This window comes from Bos mutus, chromosome 8 (genome assembly GCF_027580195.1).
Source record: "Bos mutus isolate GX-2022 chromosome 8, NWIPB_WYAK_1.1, whole genome shotgun sequence".
Lineage (NCBI taxonomy): Eukaryota > Metazoa > Chordata > Mammalia > Artiodactyla > Bovidae > Bos > Bos mutus.
Window position 1 is genome coordinate 83,723,145 of NC_091624.1, and position 22,282 is coordinate 83,745,426.

The 22,282-nt window shown below is 32.8% G+C and overlaps 1 protein-coding gene across 1 annotated transcript in view; it reads left to right on the plus strand.

Moving 5' to 3' along the window:
- CCDC171 (coiled-coil domain containing 171) overlaps positions 1–22,282 on the plus strand; it is a 338,272-nt gene that overhangs the window by 191,103 nt on the left and 124,887 nt on the right. Inside the window, 2 exon segments of the mRNA XM_070375929.1 lie at positions 18,884–19,029; positions 21,083–21,137. Coding sequence (XP_070232030.1) covers positions 18,884–19,029; positions 21,083–21,137 — 201 coding nt within the window.

Below are 22,282 nucleotides of genomic sequence, written 5' to 3' on the forward strand. Positions count from 1 at the left end.
TGAATCAGTTTGAAAATATCTCTGTATAGGCTTAGATTTAAAAAGAATAACTTTATTGATTTATTTTTGACTGTGCTGGGTTTTCTTTACTGCGTGGGCTTTTCTCTAGTTTGGAGAGCAGGGACACTCTCTAGTTGCAGTGCACAGGCTTCTCACTGACGTAGCTTCTCCTGTTGCAGAGCACAGGCCTTAGGATGCACGGGCTCCAGTAGTTGCAACACATGAGCTCAGTAGTTGTGCCTCCTGGGCTTTAGAGCACAGGCTCAGTAGTTGTGGCACACGGGCTTAGGTGCTCTGCAGCAAGTAGAATCTTCCTGGATCAGGGATCGAACCCGTGTCTCCTGCATTGGCCGGTGGATTCTTTACGTTGAGCCACCAGGGAAGCCCTAGGCTTAGTTTATAAGTACCAACTCATTAAGAGAAGATAGTTTTCAAAGGAAAAATTTATTCAATGAATAGCTGTTCCTGTTCCCAGGTACATCTGTTTACTGGGAGAGAACAGGTAAGTGTGCATTTATGTATAGTACAGAGTAGAGAGGGCCAGCACAGAGACAGATGGTACTAAAGAAGCCTAAATGATAATATTTGTAAAGGCCATTTGTTGCCAGAGAATTGTTAAGATTTTCAGTAAAACTGTTTCTCTCTGTAAGATTATTTTACTCTTCTCTAAAAATATCTCAGAAAATTAGCTTCTGTTTATTTGAAGAAAGAGTCACCAGGGTTTATATATCCTTAGTTCATAAGTGAGCTTTCTCCTTCTTAATTGGCATGTGGAAGAGGCCGGAAGTGGACACTGACACATGGAGTCCTGCCTTGGCTGCAACAGTGGTGGAACCAGAGACCAGATTTCACGTGGTGAAGCATAGAAAGACTTTATCTCTTGAGTGATAATTGTGTCTGGTTCTTTGCTAGACACTTCAAATATATTATCACGTTCAATCCTTATAGCAACCCATTATATAGGCAGCATAATTTCTTGTTTTGCAGATTAGGAAAATAAAACTCAGGGATGTTAGTAATTTGACCAAAGTTCCTTAGCAAGTAAATATTAAAGTAGGAATTTGTATTTAGATTTGTTGGCTTTAAATTCTTTCTATTACGTTTACTGTGTGGATGGAGAATGAAAGTAGTAGATATAGATTTTTACTTTGGGGGACTTAACAATGATGAAAAGAAAAGATGATATATGATAAGCTGAAGGAAGAGTCTGATAAAGTGAAGTTTAAAAAAATGAGGACCACATAGGTATGTCTGAATGGAAGGCTGTGATTCTGAAAATACATAAAGATGAGAGAGAATGAGAAGAAAGAGATGAAAGATCTGAGGCTGTGAGATTGGGTGAATAGGGTACTGTGAAAGTTAGTTACTAATTTTAAGGTCTAAATTATCCAAAACTTAAATAGCTATTAATCTGTTTACCATGTGTTTTTTCTGTCTCTGAGAAGACTCTGCAAAATTTGCTATACAAGAGATTCATCTTGTATATGTTAAAACTATGTATATACTATGTATAAGACCCATGTTAAAATTCTATGAAAGAGCTCTGTGTCATAATGGTAGCAAATATGAAAAGCTTATTACTGAATGAGTGAGAGTGGGGACATATGTGGAGATTAAGGAGAATAAACTTATCTGTCTTCTTTGGTAGAGAAGTTGGTATTCTATTGAGTTGCTGAGATTTGACAAAGTTATTGGCCCTCAAGCAGTGCACAACTGGTAGTACCCAGAAAACCCCTTGTTGGAATGCTATTTGGAATAGTTTTTATACTTTCATAAGTGATTAAGACATTAAGTGAATATCTGGTTTAAACTAAATATCCTTACAAGAAAGTGTTTTTGTTGTTTGTTTCTATGGTGGTGAAAAGTTCTGAGAAGTAAGACTTGAAAGATAACCAGATCTGGATGACCTGTTGAGATTTACTTTAGCTTTAACTGTTTCACATATATTATACACAGGGTGTATGTAAACAACCTCTATAGTATTATAATTCATATGTTATTCCAGTAACAGAAGAAAGTGATATTTACTTTCTTAAGTTCTGTACTATTGTTTGCTGCTTTATTAGACAGAAAGCATTTTAAAAATGAGATTTCCCCCCAAACGAAACAACCCCCCCAAAACAACTACCAAATCTTTCCAATCAATTCTAAAGACAATAAAGTCGATTATAATAGGAAGTGTAGACACTGGGATGGAGATATTCTTTAATGTTACTCTGTTTCTCACGTGAAACCATGCACTTAGAGTCTTTGGCCATGATATCAGAAACTTTTCTCTCTGAACTACTGATTCTCTGCTTATTATTTATTGGGAGTAGAAAATGAAGCCATTGGATATTGGAAGACAATCAAGAATCAATTAGTATTGTGCATTTTTGCAGTTCTATAAAGATAGATTGAAAACACTGTTTAAGAATTATGTAGACTCCTTCATGTTGATGTTTGACAGAAAACAACAAAATTCTGTAAAGCAATTACCCTTCAATTAAAGAATAAATTTAAAAAATGAAAAAATAAACCTTCAAGCCCCGTAAAAATAAAGAATTTTGTAGAATCTTATGTGTTTAGAAGTTGAACACAGAGACCCTGTTGAATTTATTTAAAGTTGAGTGATTCATCATATCATAAATGAATTCCTTTGAGCCATTTACCAATTTTGGCTCTCTCCCTCAACTTTTCTTAAGGCCATCTCTTAATTTTTATGATCACAGAACTCTATTTTGTAAGTACTTTAAAATATATTAGCAGCTTCAAAGATCAAATGAAAATGAAACTAGAAGATAGGTCATGTAAAAGAAAGGCACCTCACTAGGAGTATTTTTAGCGTCTAAGAAGTAAAACCACACTTGACACTTTCTTAATCTTCTATTTCTATTAACTTATGAAACCTGGAACTGGAGGCTTAATGGTATTATTTCTACATTGTAATTATACTAATAAACATCTTTGTCCGTGACCTTGGAATTTACAGTGCAGTAGGAAAGATTTATTGACTTATGCTTTGGAAGAAGAATGGGATTATTGCATAAGTAGATTGCATGCTAAGCACATGTACTCGCATACCGTTTATTCCAGTTAGTTTGAGCTGTTAACTTTTCTTTAGATTTTCTTGCAAAAATAGAGAGGGTTCTTGTTAAATCCAGATTCCTAAGAGATCTTTGTTACATTATTGAGTCGACTACAAAGTAACTACTTTACCTTGAAATGCACAAGAAGAATCAATAGGCCTACAAAACTGCCTTTTAAGAAAATGTTTGAAATCATATTTTTCCTGGTAGCCTAAATATCAGTGTGTATGATTTTTCTTGGTTTCTGTCTTTCTCTGGTTTTGTTGCAATATTAAAGTCCCTTCAAGTTAGAGGCTGAGTATTTTGGTTTTGATTTCTCTTTTGTCCCCTGCCCTGGCCTCCTATTTGTTTGTCTTACTTTCTGTGAAGAAGCGCTGCTTACAAGGAATTTTCCTTCGGGTGCCTTTACTTTTTATGTTAATATAATATCCCTATGATCTCCATTTCCTTTTCACTATAGTTGAAGTCTAAAAACATTTTATTTTTTAAGCTTTTAGTTGTGCAACACCATAGAAAGGCCACAAAAGTCTACAGTGGGCGTTTGCATGTTGAAACCTCTTCTCAAGTGATGTACAAGTCAAATCTCTTTCTCCTCTAATTAGACCTTATTCAGTTGTGACTGGCATTTGATCTCTTGGCACTCTGTCCTTAAATGAAGTTAAATTTTAGTCTGAAATATACATTTCAGTCTGAAAGCCTGCATTTTCAAGTATATGTGAACTATTTGGAATTTTGTAAATGATATTCATTTATATCATGCCACATAAAATACGTAATGACTGAAGTTGATTTTTGCCATGTTAAATGAGAGTCTTTAGTTTCTTTAAATAATTTCTTCTATGATTAATTGAATTGATACTAGGTTCAAGATACTTTATGTATTGTGAAATGCACTTTGATAAACTTATAACTTGTATTTGCTCAGTGGTTTATTTTATTGTTAACTATGGAGGGGGTTCTCTGAAATTTTATAAACATCCTTTGTGGACTGTGGTTTCAGGAACTGTTTACATTTTATTAGCATTTGTTGCTGAATTAGAGATTAGTTTCTCAGAACTCTGCTAAGTAATGTGCAGATAATATTTCACCTACTATTAAAATAATTTTTGAGATAAATATTATTATCCATAATTAACTGATGAGGAAACCAAGGCACAGAGAATTTAACTAATCCCAGGTTGCCAGGCTAGTGAATTGGTGGTACAAGGACTAAGCCCAGAGATGTTGATTGATAATGATGTTAATAATAGTAAGACTTTTCTCCTTACAACCGAGTTAATTGTAGTGAATGGATGAACCTAGAGCCTCTTAAACAGAATGAAGTAAATCAGAAAGAGAAAAACAAGTATCATATATTAACACATACATATGGAATTCAGAAAAATGGTACTGGTAAGCCTAGTAGATAACAGACTTGTGGACACAACAGGGGAAGGTGAGGGTAGGCTGAATTGAGAAGGTAACATTGATATATATATGTTATCACATGTAAAATAATGAGAAGTTGCTGTATGACACAGGGAGCCTAGCCTGGCACTCTGTGATGACCTAGGACGGGGGGATGTGAGGGAACAGGGCAGGCTTACCAGGGAGGAGATATATACATAATTATGACTGATTCATGTTGTTGTAGAGCAGAAACCAACAGAACATTGCAAAGCAATTTCCTACCAATTAAAAATAAAAAAAGACTTTTATCTATAAATATCGTTTACTTTGAGTACACTATAACAATGACACCAACCATATACTAATTATAAGTATTCTGTGGTTTACTATGAAAATGCTTTTATTTGTTGTTTTAGGAGGCCAGTTTTTATAGTAAAGAGTACATTGTAATTTAAAGAGCTAATCAAAATTTATTTACTGTCTGAAAGTGTTAATTTTAGTTTTCATTAATCTGAGACTTAGTCATGGCTTTGTTTCGGAAATATTTAACTATGTTCAATTATAGTAACCAACTTTAGAATATTACATTTATAATAGAGTGAGCGTTAATTAAAATGTCTCAGACTTGGAGAAAATTACCTAATTATATGTTTATATTTGTAACATGATTAGGTGACAGTGTTTAACTCATTTTAGAGGTGATTTTACCTTTATGTGTTCTAAATCATGCCTTTCTGTTTGTAGGAAACAGTATGCTCAAGTTTTATTTGGAAGTTTAGTAATATTTTACTGTTACATCACTAATTCAACATGCTATTTCAGAAAATACCAGGGCTTACTAATTTTAAAATTAGAATTTTATTTTAGTATTTTCACAATTAAAGTGTTACCTAGTGAATGACTTTTTAGTGCTTCTATCTTAGGGAATGTGTATAAGTGTTATTTTCTATGTTTTAATTCCAGAAGAATATATAAGGTAGTATTAACTTCTGTAAAATTAGGATGCCTGAAACTACAAAGAGTAAAACATATTTTTCAGTTGTGTCTTCTGATAATGAAAACCATCCCAAATTCCAAAATGTTGTTAAGGAAGTGTATGTACTTTACCATGATTATTGTTAAAGAGTACCAACTAGGTAAAATCACTGTGATTGATGAAGCAGCAACACCTTTATAGTGGTTTCATCTTATTTCAGGAGTAAAGGCAGAGTATCAAAGTGGACCAGAATCATCAAGTGTACTTATGTGGTAGAAATAGAAATCATTTGTTTTTCTGATCTAAGTCTTGTGGCAAAGAACAGACATAGAGTCCTTGTGGAATTTAGAAAATCGTTTATCAGTAGAGAATGTGTATTTAAGACTTCTATGCTGTGTCATGGCTAAAAGCCTTAAAAAGAGGCAACTTTAATTATAAAGGGGGTTTGACAAAATCCCTTGAATCAGATGGAAGAATTATGATGTGACTGTTAGCTTAAGAAATACTAAGGCTATTATAGTGCTTATTTTCTGGAAGGGAAACAAATCATTGAAACCTTCTTTCTCAAGGGGTTGTATAAATGATAGTGATTAAATTTAAGTGTATATTATATACATCCATCTATATATAGATATTTTGACCATTCTATAAAGGGTTATATAGCTATATAACTGAATAATTTCCTACCCTTTCTTGAGTAGAGCACATTAAAAAATCAATTTGAATTACTATTGTTATAATATCCTGAATATAAATTTAAACTAAGATTTCATGTTGAAAGCTGATCTTAAGAGAATTGCGTCAGTTGTGTTTTTTTGTTTAGTTTGTTTATATATTTTTTTGTTGAAAATAATGGAAAATAATAAAACAAAGAAAATAAGAAAAGAGTAATTCTATTACCATTTTGATGTATACCTTTCAAAAATTTAATGAATATATTTATATCATGTTAATATGTCTATCATATATGTATCTTAAGAATACGGTATCATGTTTTATAGTATTATAGTACTACATTTTAAAATTTAGAAATATATCATGGTCATTTTAAAATATCAATAAATATAACTTATTTTTCAGACAGGAAAGAAAGAGAACAGAGAATTGCTTAGATATATTTTCTTATTAGAGTTTTTAGAATGAAAATATCAATTAAAATATGCATATATAAGTTAGGAAAGGCTTTGGAAGAAAACTTTTAATGAATTATAACTGTATGGATAAATTTATTTTGATTTATAGTACATAGACTCAATATTTTTCTGTAAGATAGTGGTATACATTTATCATACCTTTATACTGCCAAAAATATCAAATGACTTGCTCTGGTTTTAATATGTAGTTACAATTAGTTTCTTCTGATGATCTAATCAGACTTGAAACTGATTTTCTAAAGTATCTACAGATGATTTCATAGCTGTCTAATTCCTAGAGTAAATTGTCACATGTGGGAATAAAACTGTATCAGTCAGTATATTGTATGTAATGTTGCAGTAACAAATGACTCCAAAATTTCAGTGGCCTTATGATAGGCAGCTTCTCACATGTACACACTCATCATGGATTAGCTGTGCTTCTACATTATGGGTTCCTTTCTTTATGAGTGAGGCTGACAGAGCAGCCTCTACCTTAGACACTATTGGTCTCATGAAGCTTTAAATTCTGCCCACATTTCATTAGCCAAAGAAAGAAACCTGGGCACTCTTGATTCTGAAAGGACAAGGAATATATAATCTTGCCAGAAGAGGCTCCATTAATTTCATGATCAAGCCAGATCTCAGTGAGACAGGAGAGCATACTTCCCTCTCAGGAAGGTGGAACAAATACAATCAGCTACAATAACTAATTGTTTAAACTTTATAAAATACAGAGAAGATAAAGAATCTGTTTTCTTGTTAGCCATATTGATCAAATTTTGTATAACTTTACAGTTTAATATCTGTAACTGGTTTACTCTGGTTTGTTAAGACAGCTGAAAACGGAGCCATATGTCTCGGCACTTTTTTTGTTGCTTAGAGTTTTTATTCGTATAAAAAGATTGTTCAGTGTATTATTCTGTTTTTCTCTAAATAAACTTGAATGTTCTAGACTATTAAGTGTTGGTCACTCAGCCGTGTCTGACTTTGTAACCCCATGGACTGCCACGCTCCTCTGTCCGTGAAATTCTCCAGGCAAGTATACTGGAGCGGGTAGCCAGCCATTTCCTTCTGCAGAGGATCTTCCATGTTTTATGAAACATTTTCTAGGCTCCAGCAACCTTATGCCTGCCTTTTCAAGGAGTTACCACTAGATGGTGATCTTGCTCATTTAGAAGGATAGAATAGCTGTGTGTTTTTCTTTTCTTCAAGTGAATGGGCTGGTTACAGAAGGACCAGAATTGTAAACCATACTAATGTTATGGGAAAACCTTAATAATCAAAATGGTACTATGCGTTGAGTATGTATATATACATGTGTGTACACACATGCATATCCTCACACAGGAAAAATTCCATTTGAAGCAAAGCTCGAGCACAACAGCGCTTTGCTGTATTACTTCCTCAAATGATTATTACACACACACACACATACATATACATATATATTAAATAAATGTTTTATATATATATATATATATATTTCCAACCATTACTTCCAAAACAGAGACACAAGTTCTCCTAAGAACAGTTTCTCAAGAAATTGTACTGAGGCTTGGGTCCATCTATCTGACTGCTTGTTCCTAGTACTTTGTTTGAATTTACTAACTGTTGCTGAAGCTGTGGTTGTTTTTAGAAGTGAACTTTCATCTTTATTTTAGCAGCCTGTGTGTTATTCAGTCTCAGTCTCTTTTTCTATAAGTAATAGATTGAAGTGAGATTAAAATTTTTCTATTTCATGGAGATATGTTAAAAATTAACTTTTGTAGTTCATTAATCATAGAATAGGAGAGCTGGTACCCACTCTTTTAGTTAATTAGAAACCTTAATGGTTATTTCCAGTGGTAACTTTGTTCTAACCTTTTTTCGCCAAAGTAACTCACATATATAACCAATGTGTTATTGGTAAAAGTCTGAAAAAAAAGTGTTTGAAATTATAGACTAAATGGTGTAGTTCTCCTTAAAAAATTGCTAAGTTCAGTAGTAGATTCTTTTCATCATACATTTCTATGACACAAAGCTTATGGTTCTCTGTTATATGATTCAAAAAACATATAGGATTTCATGTGGTTATTAGTAGAAATAGAAAATATTTGGCTAGGATGCTTCATTTATATCAAGTAAATAATATGTACTCTGCTTGAGTAGTGTAAAAGTGAATTTCAGATAATGCTAAGGAAAATGATCTGTCACAAACCAGTTCTTTCTAAAATCCCTTTTTATCTAGCATATCAGTGAATCTTGATTCTTAAAGGTGAAATCTTATTAAAACTTTATTAGAGTCCAACTGAAGATGTAAATGAATGGTTGCAGTATGGCCTGAATGATCTCTTGTATTCATTCTAATTTGGCAGTTATAGTTTTTGTGTATGATCCCCGAGACGGAGATCAGAGAACGCTGCTGCATGGCTGGGAATTGTACAAAAGCTCATAGTGAACAGTAAAGCAAATTCTGGTTGAAAGAAGTTTGCGGTTTGGGAGTTCGCTAATTCAAGTGTTCCCCACAAGATGTACTGATGCAACTCTGTGGAATACTTATAAAAATCATTTGCAAGGAAAAGTCTAGTTTTCTGACCGTATCTGGCCTATATGTACCTTTCTCATCTTTTCTCCTGTCATTCTCAATAGCTCCTTATCTTCAGACTAAAGTTACCTCTAGGATTTCTCGGAACATGCCATATTATTCTGCTGAGAATGCACTTCACGATACTGGTCACCTAGCTTTAATACAAGGTACTTTTTAAACTACATCTTTTTAGATAGGAAATTCTTGCCAAGAGGAGTATATTTTCTCTACTTATTAATTTACATATCATACTGCTGGTTTTGAACTCTGGCTCTGTGTAATCTAGGCACCTTACTTCAACTCTTGTGCCTCAGTTTCCTCATTTGTAAAATAGGAATAATAATAAAATTTACTTCATAGAGTTGTTATGAGGGCTGATTGTGTTAATGTCTGGCATAAGTAACTATTCAGAAACTGTTAGCTATTGTTATTGCTATTACTACTAGTATTTACAGCCGTGGCATGGATAGACGTATAATAAATGTATCTTGAATGATGAAGTAAATACAGTAGAGTCACATTCTGTGTTTTGGTTAGGTTTTAGGATCAGCCTACAAAGCAAAAATCTTACATGGGCAGAAGCATCTTTAAGAATTCCTCAGGGAAATCTAATGGAATATTCGAAGTTAATAGTGGAAAAATAAGCTGTTTCATTTTTAAAATTCCTTTCAGAATATTCAGTTAAATAAACTGTTCTTATTTGTTTTTATTTCTTTAAAAAGTCTTTTCTGGAGGGCCCAAACTAGAGATGCCATATTCTAGACAAACTCCAAACAGCTGGGTTTTCTTCCTTGTTGGATTGTGTTACCATTTCTTCAGTTAGACACCAGATGAAGAGGTTGTTTTAGGTTTGAGGGCCAAATTTGATGAAGGTACATTTTTTTTTTTTATACAGGGGAACCCCTCTCACTTTTACCTCCTAGTTAGAGTGTTTGCAGTAGTAGAGATATTTGAGCAGTTAGGGCAACCAGGTGAAACAGCAGGTTTTACTATAGTTGCCATCGGCTTTATTCACATGAATGAATATAATATAACTCTATGAAGTAAATTTTACTGTTATTCCTGTTTTGCAAATGAGGAAACTGAGGCACAGAGTTAAAGTAAGGCGCCTACATTATACCTAGTCAGAGTTCAAAACCAGTAGTATGAAATGTAAATTAATAGAGAAAATATATTCCTATTACAGGTTTGCTGTGAATAATAAATGTTTGTGACTTGGCACAGCATCAGAACTGTGGTATTGAATTGCTGATCTCCATCTCTCAGTTCTCTTCCTTTCCCCCATCTTCTCTCCCCTCTCCCTTTCAGAGTAAATATAATGGAATGGTTTTAACTCAAATAAACTCTACTTTCATATCTTAGATTAACAAATTTCAGTACAAATTACTAATTCTTCTGTTACTGTAATAGGATAATGTAGTCTGTATGGTAACAGTGCTTTAAGGGTGGTATTTAGATTAAATTAGATGCATAGATGACTTTTTACAGAGGAATTAAAATCTCCTTAACAGGAGGATTTAGATACAAGTACTGAGATTATAGAGCTTGGTATACTGTTGTGAGTGTGGAGTTCCTTTAATAACTATTTTAAAAGTTGAGGTATGTGCTAGTTAACCAAACTTCAAGATCTGCAGGGAAAGTTCATTGCTGATGCCAACTTGTCAAGGAAAGCGACAGAGATACTCCTTTTCTTTTTAAAAGGTGAAAATAAAAAAGCAACAGCCCAGTGTGGTTTTGAATTATATAAAATTCTGTACTGCATTGACATGCTGCATAATTTATCCTTTGCTATGCAAATATTTATTTCTTATTTCATTAGTACATAAGTGATGACAGTGATCTCACTTTCTCAGAGGGGACCTTGAATTGTGCATACTTGGATTTTTGATGTTGAAGCAGTGCCATTGTATAACACTAATGCCCTAATTGGAATTTGTTTCAATATAAATAGAAAGCAGCCATTTAAATAGATTGAAATGCCTTACTGACCTTACCAAGAAATTGACACGTAGGTGAAATACTAGTTTTCTCCTTCCATGGGGAATTCCCAGTTAGTGGATTTTTATGCAAAATCTGGAGAGATGGTTACTAATATTGTGGTGCAGGATAAAGAATAGGGTTTTAGACACATAGATGCAGAGAACACAGTACTAGTTATGACAGGGGAAGGGAAGCGGGAGAGGATGAAATGGGTAGAGGGAGTCAACTGCATGGTAATGGGTGGAAACAAAACTTCGGGTCGTGAGCATGCTGCAGTGTACATGGACGTCTTCATAAAAATTGTACACGTGAAACATACGAAGTTATAAACCAGTGTTACCTCAACTGAAAAGAAGAGTAAGGGTTTAGATTTAGAAGACTTGGGCTCACATTTTGGTGTAAATCCAGCTAGAAGTTACATGATCTTGGGAACATTACTTAACTTTTCTGATTCTTACTTTCCTTGTATGTAAAATAGAAGTGATAATGCAATCTATCTCACTGGACTATGAAGAATCAATTGAGTTGATATAACTATAAAATGCTTGTGTGATAACGATAATATGTTTCAGTTGTCACTCTAGCTGTTTTTTCCCCTAGGATTTGGGTGAACTAAGTTAAAATAGCAAACATTTACCGCACACTTCTAATATGATAGGCATGGGGAAGGAAATGGCAACCCACTCCAGGACTCTTGCCTACAAAATTCCATGGATGGAGGAGCCTGGTGGGCTACAGTCCATGGGGTCACGAAGAGTCGGACACGACTGAGCGACTTCACGACGATGACAAATATGATAGGCATGGTTCAAGAACAGACCTAGTGCCTTCGTACAAAGGTGGAATGCTCAGATCAGGAAATGTAGGAAAGGTTTGTAGTTCAGAATTTTCCCCTGTGAATATATCTCTAAAATGAAGATAGAAATCAGTGGTGAAATCTCATACAAAAAAATTCGCCCAATGAATAGATTTTCTTAAGAAAAAAACTCAGACTTTGTTTTATCTACATTTAAATGTAAAAGAACCTAAGTTTATTTTTCTAATTTAAACTTGATCTTCACATTCTCTTAAATAATTAATTTTTACTCAGCTGATATTGGATTGACTTTATTAATATTATTTAATATAAAACATTCAGCAAATCAAGATAGTCATTTAAATTTTATAGTACAATAAAAATATTAATATGAAGATATTTTAATTATTGTATAGGATTTATCTGTCCTGTTCAATTACATCACAAAAAGAATTCTTGAAATTGAAAAATTCTTCTGACAGTAAGTTCTTTTTAAGTGTCAGAAATCCAACCATATGAAGCTCCTTATAAATTATTCATATTTCTCAATTCTAAGTAGACATTTGTTTTAGGTAATTCCCAAATGATTTAAAAGCAGTATTTAATTTCTAAATGATATTTTCCTGCAACCTAATTCATAGCTTGACTCATTTAAAATATTGCTAGGGAATTCTGCAAATTTTTGGACCGCCACATAACTAAGGACTGTCAACTGGGTGAAGTTTTTAGAACCTGCTGAGCAGTCCATAGCTGATAAAATCTAACAGAAGGACTTATTGTATTCCATCCCTTTATTTATTAGCTATTCACTGGGACAAAATAGAGGTCGTGTAAGAGTTGGTTTTATTAGCGCATCATGGTGGTTGTCACCTGCAGCTAGTTTCTGTCTCCTGAGGTCTGTAGCGCAGCCAAATGCGGTTTGTTTTATATTCTGAGAAAACATTATTGCCACGTTACTGCTTACATGCCATGTTCACAATAAATCTAGCCGCCACTTGTCTGTACTTTTCTGAGTGTATTTTCTAGTTGAGAGGGCTCTCGTAATTCTCTTTATTATCCTCCTTTTTTTTTTTTTGTCATTTTAAGTGTCTTTTAACAATTTCTCTCCCAGTTTACCTCATTATTATCTAACCCACTTAGTCTACCAGAGTTTTGTAGTACTATGTGAGGCATGGAACAAATGGTGTTAAATATGTTTTGAACACTTTTATGAGATTCTTTTCCTTTCCACTATATTTTACTACTGATCATTTTCAGTGAGTTTACTGGGCAGGATTAACTTTTTTCCTTTTATACTGATGGAATTTAGGAGGATGTTTTCAAAGGAACATGTGGAAATGTGGTGCCAATAATCATAAAGCATACAGCAAAACGTTATAGCATACTTTGAAATTTTGAAGGTGAATTTTCATTGCTTGTCTGCTCCATCTTTTGAAACTCATCTACCATATGGTCTTCTATTAAAGTGACTTTTTTACACCTTTTTGTTAATGTTATTTTACCTTTTTCAAGTGTGATAGAAATACTTACTTTAAACAATTTATGAATGTTTATATAATGCTTATGTGTAAAGGATGATGTAAAATTAAAATAGGAACTCATAAGTTGCTATATATAGAGAGATTTAAAGAAGACTGTGTAATAACACTACATGTCGAAGTCTAAGTGTTACATTAATTATGCATATTAAATTTTTGTAGCCTTTTACAGTTTATAGGACACTTTCACATCTGTGTCTTACTAGACATGTGAATTCTAATAAGGGCTGTTATTTATTAGTTCCCAAAGTGGGTAGTTTATTTGATCTTTAGCTTTGGTTTATTAATGTCACCTATGTTTTGTATTAGTTTATTATTAGAAAATAATAGAAGATAATGTCCTTAAGAAGATAACTTAAAATTGCAGAACTTTTAATACAAATTATCCATATAAAATGTAGAATACCAAAACTAAAATTTATTCATATAATAATTTTACTACGTACCAATATCTTTTACTATTATATCTTTATTGTAAATTCTCTAGTTGCTTATCTCACAGATTTTCAAGCTTTATAATAAACTATATCATTCTTTAGTTTCATCATTAACTTGTGTACCCAATTATAAATCTGGTGGTTGTATCATTTTAAATTTATACTTTTTGTGGCAGTCTGCATAGTTTGACCCACCCAACAGATAACTAATTCTTGATTAATGTGATTTTCTTGTGGTCATATTATAATGGTAGGGCAAAAGACAGTGCTGTTTCTTTTTCCAACATGAGTTTTAATGCCTTGAGATGTTTTACCTAACTCATCACAGTCTGGGAAATGTTTATTCCAAAATTACAGTGGGACCGTGGTACAATTTTAGAAAAAGATGTTACAGATGTTCTTTTCTTAACCTAGGAAATGTAGCTTTGTTCTTTTTTACACTTGTGTTGTTGTCTGGTCTTACATTTTGTATGACTAACTTTTCTACCAAATTGAAAAAGCCATTAGCTTTTAGTCTGTAGAAATGTGGATCCATAGATATTTCCCATTAGACAAAAGAAAATCTATGAAAGTGAAATCTCCTGGGGCTTGGTCTTCATAGCTGGCGTAATGGTCTAAGGCGGTAGGTACAGTAGTGTACTTATGAGAAAGAGCTATGTTAGATGCTTCCCTTAACATCCAGGAATAATAGTTGGAGATTTTTGTACATTCTTTCAGGTAACTAACTTTGGTACTAAATACCACATTTATTAATCAAGTATTCTAATTCAGGGAATTCATGTTATAAATTTTATACTTTTGAAACTTTTACTGAACAAAATTTAAACTCTGTATATCTTGTGTCATTTAAAATTAGAGCTAGCTGTGAGGTAATGAGATATACTATATTGCCCTATTGTTTTGATAAGTTTTTTTTTTTTTTAAAGAACTTCTCTTCAAAAAAGACCTCCGTTGGTGATGGTTGCACAACTTTGTTAATATCATAAAACCCACTTAATTTTGCACTTTAAAAGTGTGAATTATGTGGCTTGTGAATTATATATCAATAAAGATGTTATTAAACATTCCACTGTAAAATGTTTTCATAGGTGCAAAGTAATAGAATTTCAATTTATATTCACAATTAATTTTTTAAAAATTGTTAAGTGTAATAAATGTCTAGAACTTTAGAAGTAAGTATGAAATTATGTATGACTTAAGAAAATGATTTGTGTTCTTATTCAGTGGTAACACTTTGATTATAGAAACTTCAGGAACTGTAGATAAGAAAACAGACATTTAAAAAACATGTCAGTATTTTAATATTCACCTCTCTCCTATATTCTACCCCTAAGCTTTCTCTATACTTAACTACTTGGTTGGTATCCATACTACCCTGCCATATTTCATTAGTGATACATTGCTTTTCATGACCATCTTAGGAAAATAACTAGATGTAAAAATATCTTATAATAGTATTCTAGTGAAAGCATTGGCTTTTCCCTCTGGACTATGAGAGGTATACGTGAGCAATGACATCATTATCTTAAAAGAAATACAACAAATATATTGCAGAATAGCTTCTAAAATACAGTCAGCTTGGGATTCTGTTGTAAATAGTTGTTTTAAAACACTTTGGATTTAAAGTGAAAACTCAGAATGTTTGATAAATAATATTGTGGCATTGGTTCTTATCTAGGTGATATTTTTCCTTTTAAACTTCTGTTATATTTAGCATTAACTTTCTAATAGCTAAAATTGTTCACAACACAGTTTAAAGATAAATGCAGTATCAGGCTTTGAATTTTTCTTTTTTTTTTTGGTAAATATTAAGACCTGAGTACAAAATGAGGGCTGTATTGTGGATTAAGTGAAATATCTCAAGGCTGTGCTGTTCTGATAACTGAACCTGAAGTGACCTTTCTCAGACACAATTACAGAGCTGTATGTTTTTCCTTTAATTTCATCAGGGGTTTAATTAGTATACAAATAAAACTTCCCTTATCTTCCTTTCTACCTAATTGGCTTGTCTTCGCTTATATATGAAGTATGTGAAAGTGGGCTGTAATTAGGGTGACCGTGTTAACCTCTTTTCCTCAAATGTACTGTTGCCTAAAGGCCTCAAGGCCTAAAAACAGTGCTTTGGATTATTGCTTCGCAATCACGATGGTTGTCCCATAGGTTTTCTCATGAGCAGAAGGGCTTTGGGTGCTGCAGGTTCCCACTGCTTAACAGGATCTTCATTCTTCTCCCCACTAAATGTTTATTGATTATCTTGCTGTTCCAGGCTCAGCCTCCAACAACTTAATATCAGGTGACAGTCAGGAGAGTTCTCCAAGTAATTAGAGTTGAGCATTGGGGGAACAATTAGGAGCAGAGTTATTAAACTTGATTTATCCTATTCTCTCCTGAACAGTTTCTTGGATATCAGAACATCACACTTTCACAATCTACCCGGTAGAGAAATTAGTGGCTAACCTGCTGCTTATCATTGTTGCCTTGCTGCCCAGAGGCACACCTTCTTGGTTTGAGTGCTTCGGTTGGAAATATTAGAGTCTGTGAAGTTTATCATGGGTTTTAATTAGATAAATCTGAACAGGAGTAAAGAAAAGCTGAACTTCAAACTTTATATGTATGTATAATATATTTTATAAATGGTGTAAATACATATGTGTATGTCATATATATATATATATGCACACATATACATATGTTTTTCTTTTTTAAAAGCTCAGTGTTAGGGTTTTTAAGGATTCTACTTTTGCCATCAAAGACAATAATGTGGATATCAGTAAAAAGACGTATTACTGCATTGTGATGTTCCTCAGCTCTTTAAAATGAGACTTCTGTGTCCATAAGTTATATAAATGATTATTCGTTTTTCAAAAACCATCCTCTCTTCATTTTTACACTAAAGAAGTATGATTCATACCACTTTATTTCTGCCATTTTTTGCTTGTTGTCTGTAGGTTTAGTCTTAGAGTAAACTATTCAGCTGTACCTCTGACGCAGGGTGAGCTTTAGGAGACTTTGGTGGCTCCCTGACCTTGCACCTGAGAGAAGGAGGTGAAAGCTGATGCAAGCTGGTAGATTTAGATATACAGTGGAGATTCTAATTCCATGAGTTATAGCTTCTTTGGAAGGGTATCATAGAATTGCTAAAAAGTCAAGTGTGGTTTTATAGTGATTTTAAGGTCATGGGTTCCCTTAGATTGGACCAGTGAGCTTCACTCTGGACAAGACTGGAATCAATATCCTGAACGTCCCTCACAAATATACACCTCTAGTCATAAGAATTACTGAGCAAGAGAATTTGAATGGATGGGCACATTCTATTATTTCTGTTGGAAAAAGAACTCAAGCTTTATGTGTAACTGGTGGTAGATCATTAATTTTATCTTCACATCTGAAAAATAGCATTTTTTTTTATTACCTGAAAGATGTCAGAAATATTGACTTTAAAAGGACTCAACTGGGTTTTATTTTTTTAAAGAAAGAAATCTCATGATACTTCAGTGCCTTTAAATATCTTAATATTGGCACAGACTAAGTAGGTTTAGCACGGCTTTTCAAATTTCTTTTTTGTTGTCTTTTCAAAGTTGGCTTGAATCAGTGACTACTTCCAAAGTGGGATATTCTTGAAGATCTGTTACTACTAAAGGTTTTAAATAAAACATAATGTCTAAAAAGTAATCATAGTTTGCTTATTTTTAGTTTTTGACTTGTATTTGTCTGACAGCATGCAGCTTGACTGTTTGAAAAGTAAAATACTGAATTAAATTTTTTTTAGCATTTAAAAATACCTTATTGGTTTTGCTTTCAATTCACAGTGTTTATAGAGTGAATTAATTGTTTTAGCCCCATGCAGGCAGCTTGAGTTTTTTATTTTATTGTGAGTGCATTAAAATAATACTATTAGAAGAGTTTTAAACATGAAATTACTGCATTTTGGTTGTTCTTTACTGGGTATTTGAAGCATGATTATGAATGTTAATATGTGGCTAAACTCTTAGAAAAAAGCAAAAATATGTGTATACAATCAATTACATAGCTCAGTGTCCAACAAACTTAATTGAAAAATTGGTTGATAAACTCATATTCTAGAAGTCATAGACAGAGGAATGAGCAGATTTTCAGTGCTAAGAGATCCTCTGATCCCTATATTATTTTACATCCTAGAATTTAAAATAAAATGATCCTTTAACTTACAAGTTTCTAAAACCTTTAGCCTTAGTTCCAAGATGAAGTTGTACTCTTGTATCTTGAAACTTGTGCTAAGTGAATATTTCAGATTAAAGCACATAGCAAAACAAACATCAATCAACAAATTTTGTACTTCTCTGAGTAGGAAAATATTTATGGACTGTTTTTATAATAACAAATGCAAGTATTATTTATAACTCTCTGTTGAAATGTTGATCAGGTTTGTGTTATCTCTGATATGAGAGTTTTTTTTAATGGGAAATGAGTGAATTTTATTTTGGAGTCCAGTTTGTTTTTTCACCGAGATGTATATAGCAATCTGTTACAGATATATTTTTAAAGATAGCAGTGATGCTTTTAAATCTTGGGTTCCCATTCTCTTATTGGTATCCTAATCCACCTTCCTCTCAGTCACACACACACTTTGGCCATATGATAGTTCTTGCACAGATTCTAAATTTCATGTGCGCTTTCCATTGAGATCTTTATTTTTTGTCATTAAAGGAAAATGTAACCTGAGGTTTCTAATAATCAGCTATTTTTACCAAGAAAAGAATGTATTCTCCTTGTAGTATTTTAAAAAATAAAATAGAGTTGTATTTTGCAGCTAAACATTTTTCAGAATCTTCTCACTTGTATCATTTCTGTTTAGCACGTATGTAAAATTTTTGCCAAAAATTTGTTAAACCTTGATGTGTAATGACCCAAGTCTACTTCTCAGTCAGTCTGTATCCTTCTTTGTTTAATAGCCTATGGCATAAATTGAAGTTAATTATCGGGGCTGACAAGTAACTCTGTTTTCTGTCTGCTTGCAGAGTCTCTCCGAGGCAAAGATGGAGCTGAGAAGAAAAGATCAATCTCTGCGTCAGCTCAATAGACATCTTACCCAGCTGGAGCAGGACAAGCGTCGACTGGAGGAGAACATCCATGATGCAGAGAGTGCCCTCCGCATGGCAGCCAAGTGAGCATTTGGACCTTGGGGAGATCACTTAAAACAGACAAAAGATCAATTCTTACTTTCATGCTCTGGGTTTTAGCCCTGGATAATACAGTGTTAGAAAACAAAAGTACAGCTGTCTCTCTTTGAAATTCTCTGATATATCCTCAAAAAGAGAAAACTCTTAACTCAACATACTAAATGTATATTTTATTGAGAAACCTTAGAAAAGAATAAGTTTCTATATAACCGCTGATGTTGTGTGTTTTAGGCTCTGTTGTAGTGTTAACTTGTTTGAAACCAGGTTTTCATTAACATATGACTCTTAATCTATAAGACACTTTATTCTAAAGTTTTGAATAGTTTCTGTATTACATATTTCTCAACCCTTTCTGTCCCATTGCCTTCCAAATTTGCTTCTGCATATATTATGATATTCTAATATTGCAAATCATATTTTCATAAAGAAATGTTAGTATATAATCAACATGTGTATTATAGCATTTTTAAAGTGCAATAAAAGCATACTGATCATGGAAACTTCTTTTAATTTTATGGTTGTATATTCAAATATGTTAAATAGAGAAAAATAGGCAGTTTTCAGAGTGGGCAACTATGTCAATGTGATAGGAGTGTTTTTCGTTTTACCAGGTAATCAAGTTGACATACACTGTGAAGTTCAAATTGAACAGTTCTCTTGGGTATTTTTATTTGTTCCCCACATCAAATTTCATGGAGTACTTTAAGACAACCCTTTTTACAAACTGCATGGCTTAAAGAAAATCTATTTATAGATTAAAGAAACATCTAATTTTAATACACTTACTGTTTCTAAATTTGGAATTCTTGATTCCTGTACTTGCAAGTACACAACACACATGTATACATATGTGTGTGTGTGTGTGTGTGTGTGTGTGTATTTACAAATATATAAATACAACTTAAAAATGTCTGGAGACAAACTCTACCCATGAAAATATGAATGTAGTCTATAAACTAAATCACAAAACAAGCAGTTTGCAATCCTAGGATATCCACAGCTTTGTCAGTTGGCTTGGGATATTGCTCACACATAATGAAAAAAATGAGTTTACACAGTGCCACAATATTGGCATGTTTGAATACCCACCAATACATATTTGAATAATTGTAAAGCTCTATAACACTGTGCTACCCATATTGGGTATATGAAATTGTCATTTTTTAAAAACGTAAGTCTGACTGAATCAGTTTTTTGCTGTCATTTTTCAGTTGGTTTTCTCGTGTCAAATGAGAATCTTAGCATAGGTAATTTTTAGTATGTCTTAGAGCATTGAAAATTCTAAGATTAATGAAAACAAGATTATAAAACCTCTAGATTCATATTGCATCTTCACAGTACTACTGGTAATTCAGGAATTTGTCGTGTCTGAGATCTGTGACCATGGGCACATATTCTTAATAACACTAAAAAAGCTAATTTGAAATTTGGAGAGCTAATACATTATTTACAGTTTTTAATTTGTAATTCACCATTAAAATTTTGTCTTCAGCATTTCCATCTAAACTTTTAATTTCATCATCAAAGCTAAATTTAATATACAGGGCTAGAGAAGAGAATAGTAAATTTGCATATTTCTGGTCAAGGCCATAAAGGGTTTTTGTGTAATTATTATAGCACAAAAAACCTGTCATAGGGAAAATATTATTGTGCATAGTATGGCCATTTATATCCACCACTAATATTTCTAAAGTCTTTTTCATTTAGAAGCTAAAAGAGTGCAAGTTTAACCTTTTCAACACACTGTATATCAATTATGTAATCATGATTTCTTTTTCTTTTTTTTTCACTCTTTTTTTTAACTTTGAAGATATTCGTATGGTTTTTCTCACCTCTAATTTACGGCAGGCAATATAACTGAAAATAAGAGTTAAATGTGAAAACACACCAGTGAGTATGGTTAGGTTTCACACTTTTAGAAGGAGTCCAATGAAAACCAACCCTTATTTTCCAGTGACAGTGACTTAACCCTAAAATAAATGACAGTTACAGTAGGGTTTGGGTTTTACTAATACCTAGTCTTTATTTTGTTTCTAGAGACAAAGAATGTGTTGCTAATCATATGAGAACAGTGGAAAATATGCTTCATAAGGTACTATAATTTTTCTTCAATATTGTTCAGCTTGTATTATGATACAGTTCTCCTGGTCATTACTTTTATCAATATTAACTACAAAGTACTTTGATTCATTTTGTAGCTTTCTTTAAAAATAAGTTAACAAAAGGATCCTTTCAAATGACTGAAAATTTGTATTGGACAATGCTATATTGCATAACTTTTTTCAGAATTCACTTTATGTACTTGATAAAACTATGAAAATAGTGGTTTCTCCAAACTAGTATAATTGCACTTGAGTTGTTTGTGATCTTTACTCACTGAACTAGAGGCGATTAAGATATCATCATGTCTTATAATGATAAAATGTTTGAACACACTGTCCCAAGTGGTGCTAGTGGTAAAGAACCTGCGTGCCAATACAGGAGATGTGAGAAACACTGGTTTGATCCCTGGATCAGGAAGATCCCCTGGAGGAGGAAATGGCAACCTCTCCAGTATTCTTGCCTGGGAAATTCCATGGACAGAGGAGCCTGGTGACCTATATAGTCCATGGGGCTGCCAAGAGTCGGACATGACTGAAGTGACTTAGCACATCGTCCCTCTCAGCACTCTTAAACCTACTATCCTATATACATATACATATACATATATATATATATATAGAGAGAGAGAGAGATCATATATTGTATTTGGTAGTACTCATCTACCTTAACCTAGGCAATGATATTTTCCAAGTTGTAATTTATCTTCTTGGTAGGCAGGCACTTTACCACTGAGCCACCAGGGAAACCCCTTATTTAAAAGTAGAGAAACGTTATTTATGTGTTTCTGTTATTGTTTAACAGGTAATTTGTTAGAAATATAAGTACCGAGTACTTTTAAGATATATGGAGTTTATGAATGAATCATATTTAGAATAATTTTTGAATCAAATTTTTTATATAATACAGTTTTAAATCACTTAAAATCTCCTATAAACTAATCTTGTTAAGGAAATAATAAATAACATTAACCAACCAATATTTAATACATTTTAACATCTTAAAAACACTGGGCATCTGTATTCTTTGATATTGTAAGTGACTAGCTAAAAGTAACTCACCAAAAGCATTCTGAAAAAAAAAAATCTGATTTTTAAAATTTCTGCGTGTTATTTTTAAGTAATATTTGAAACTATG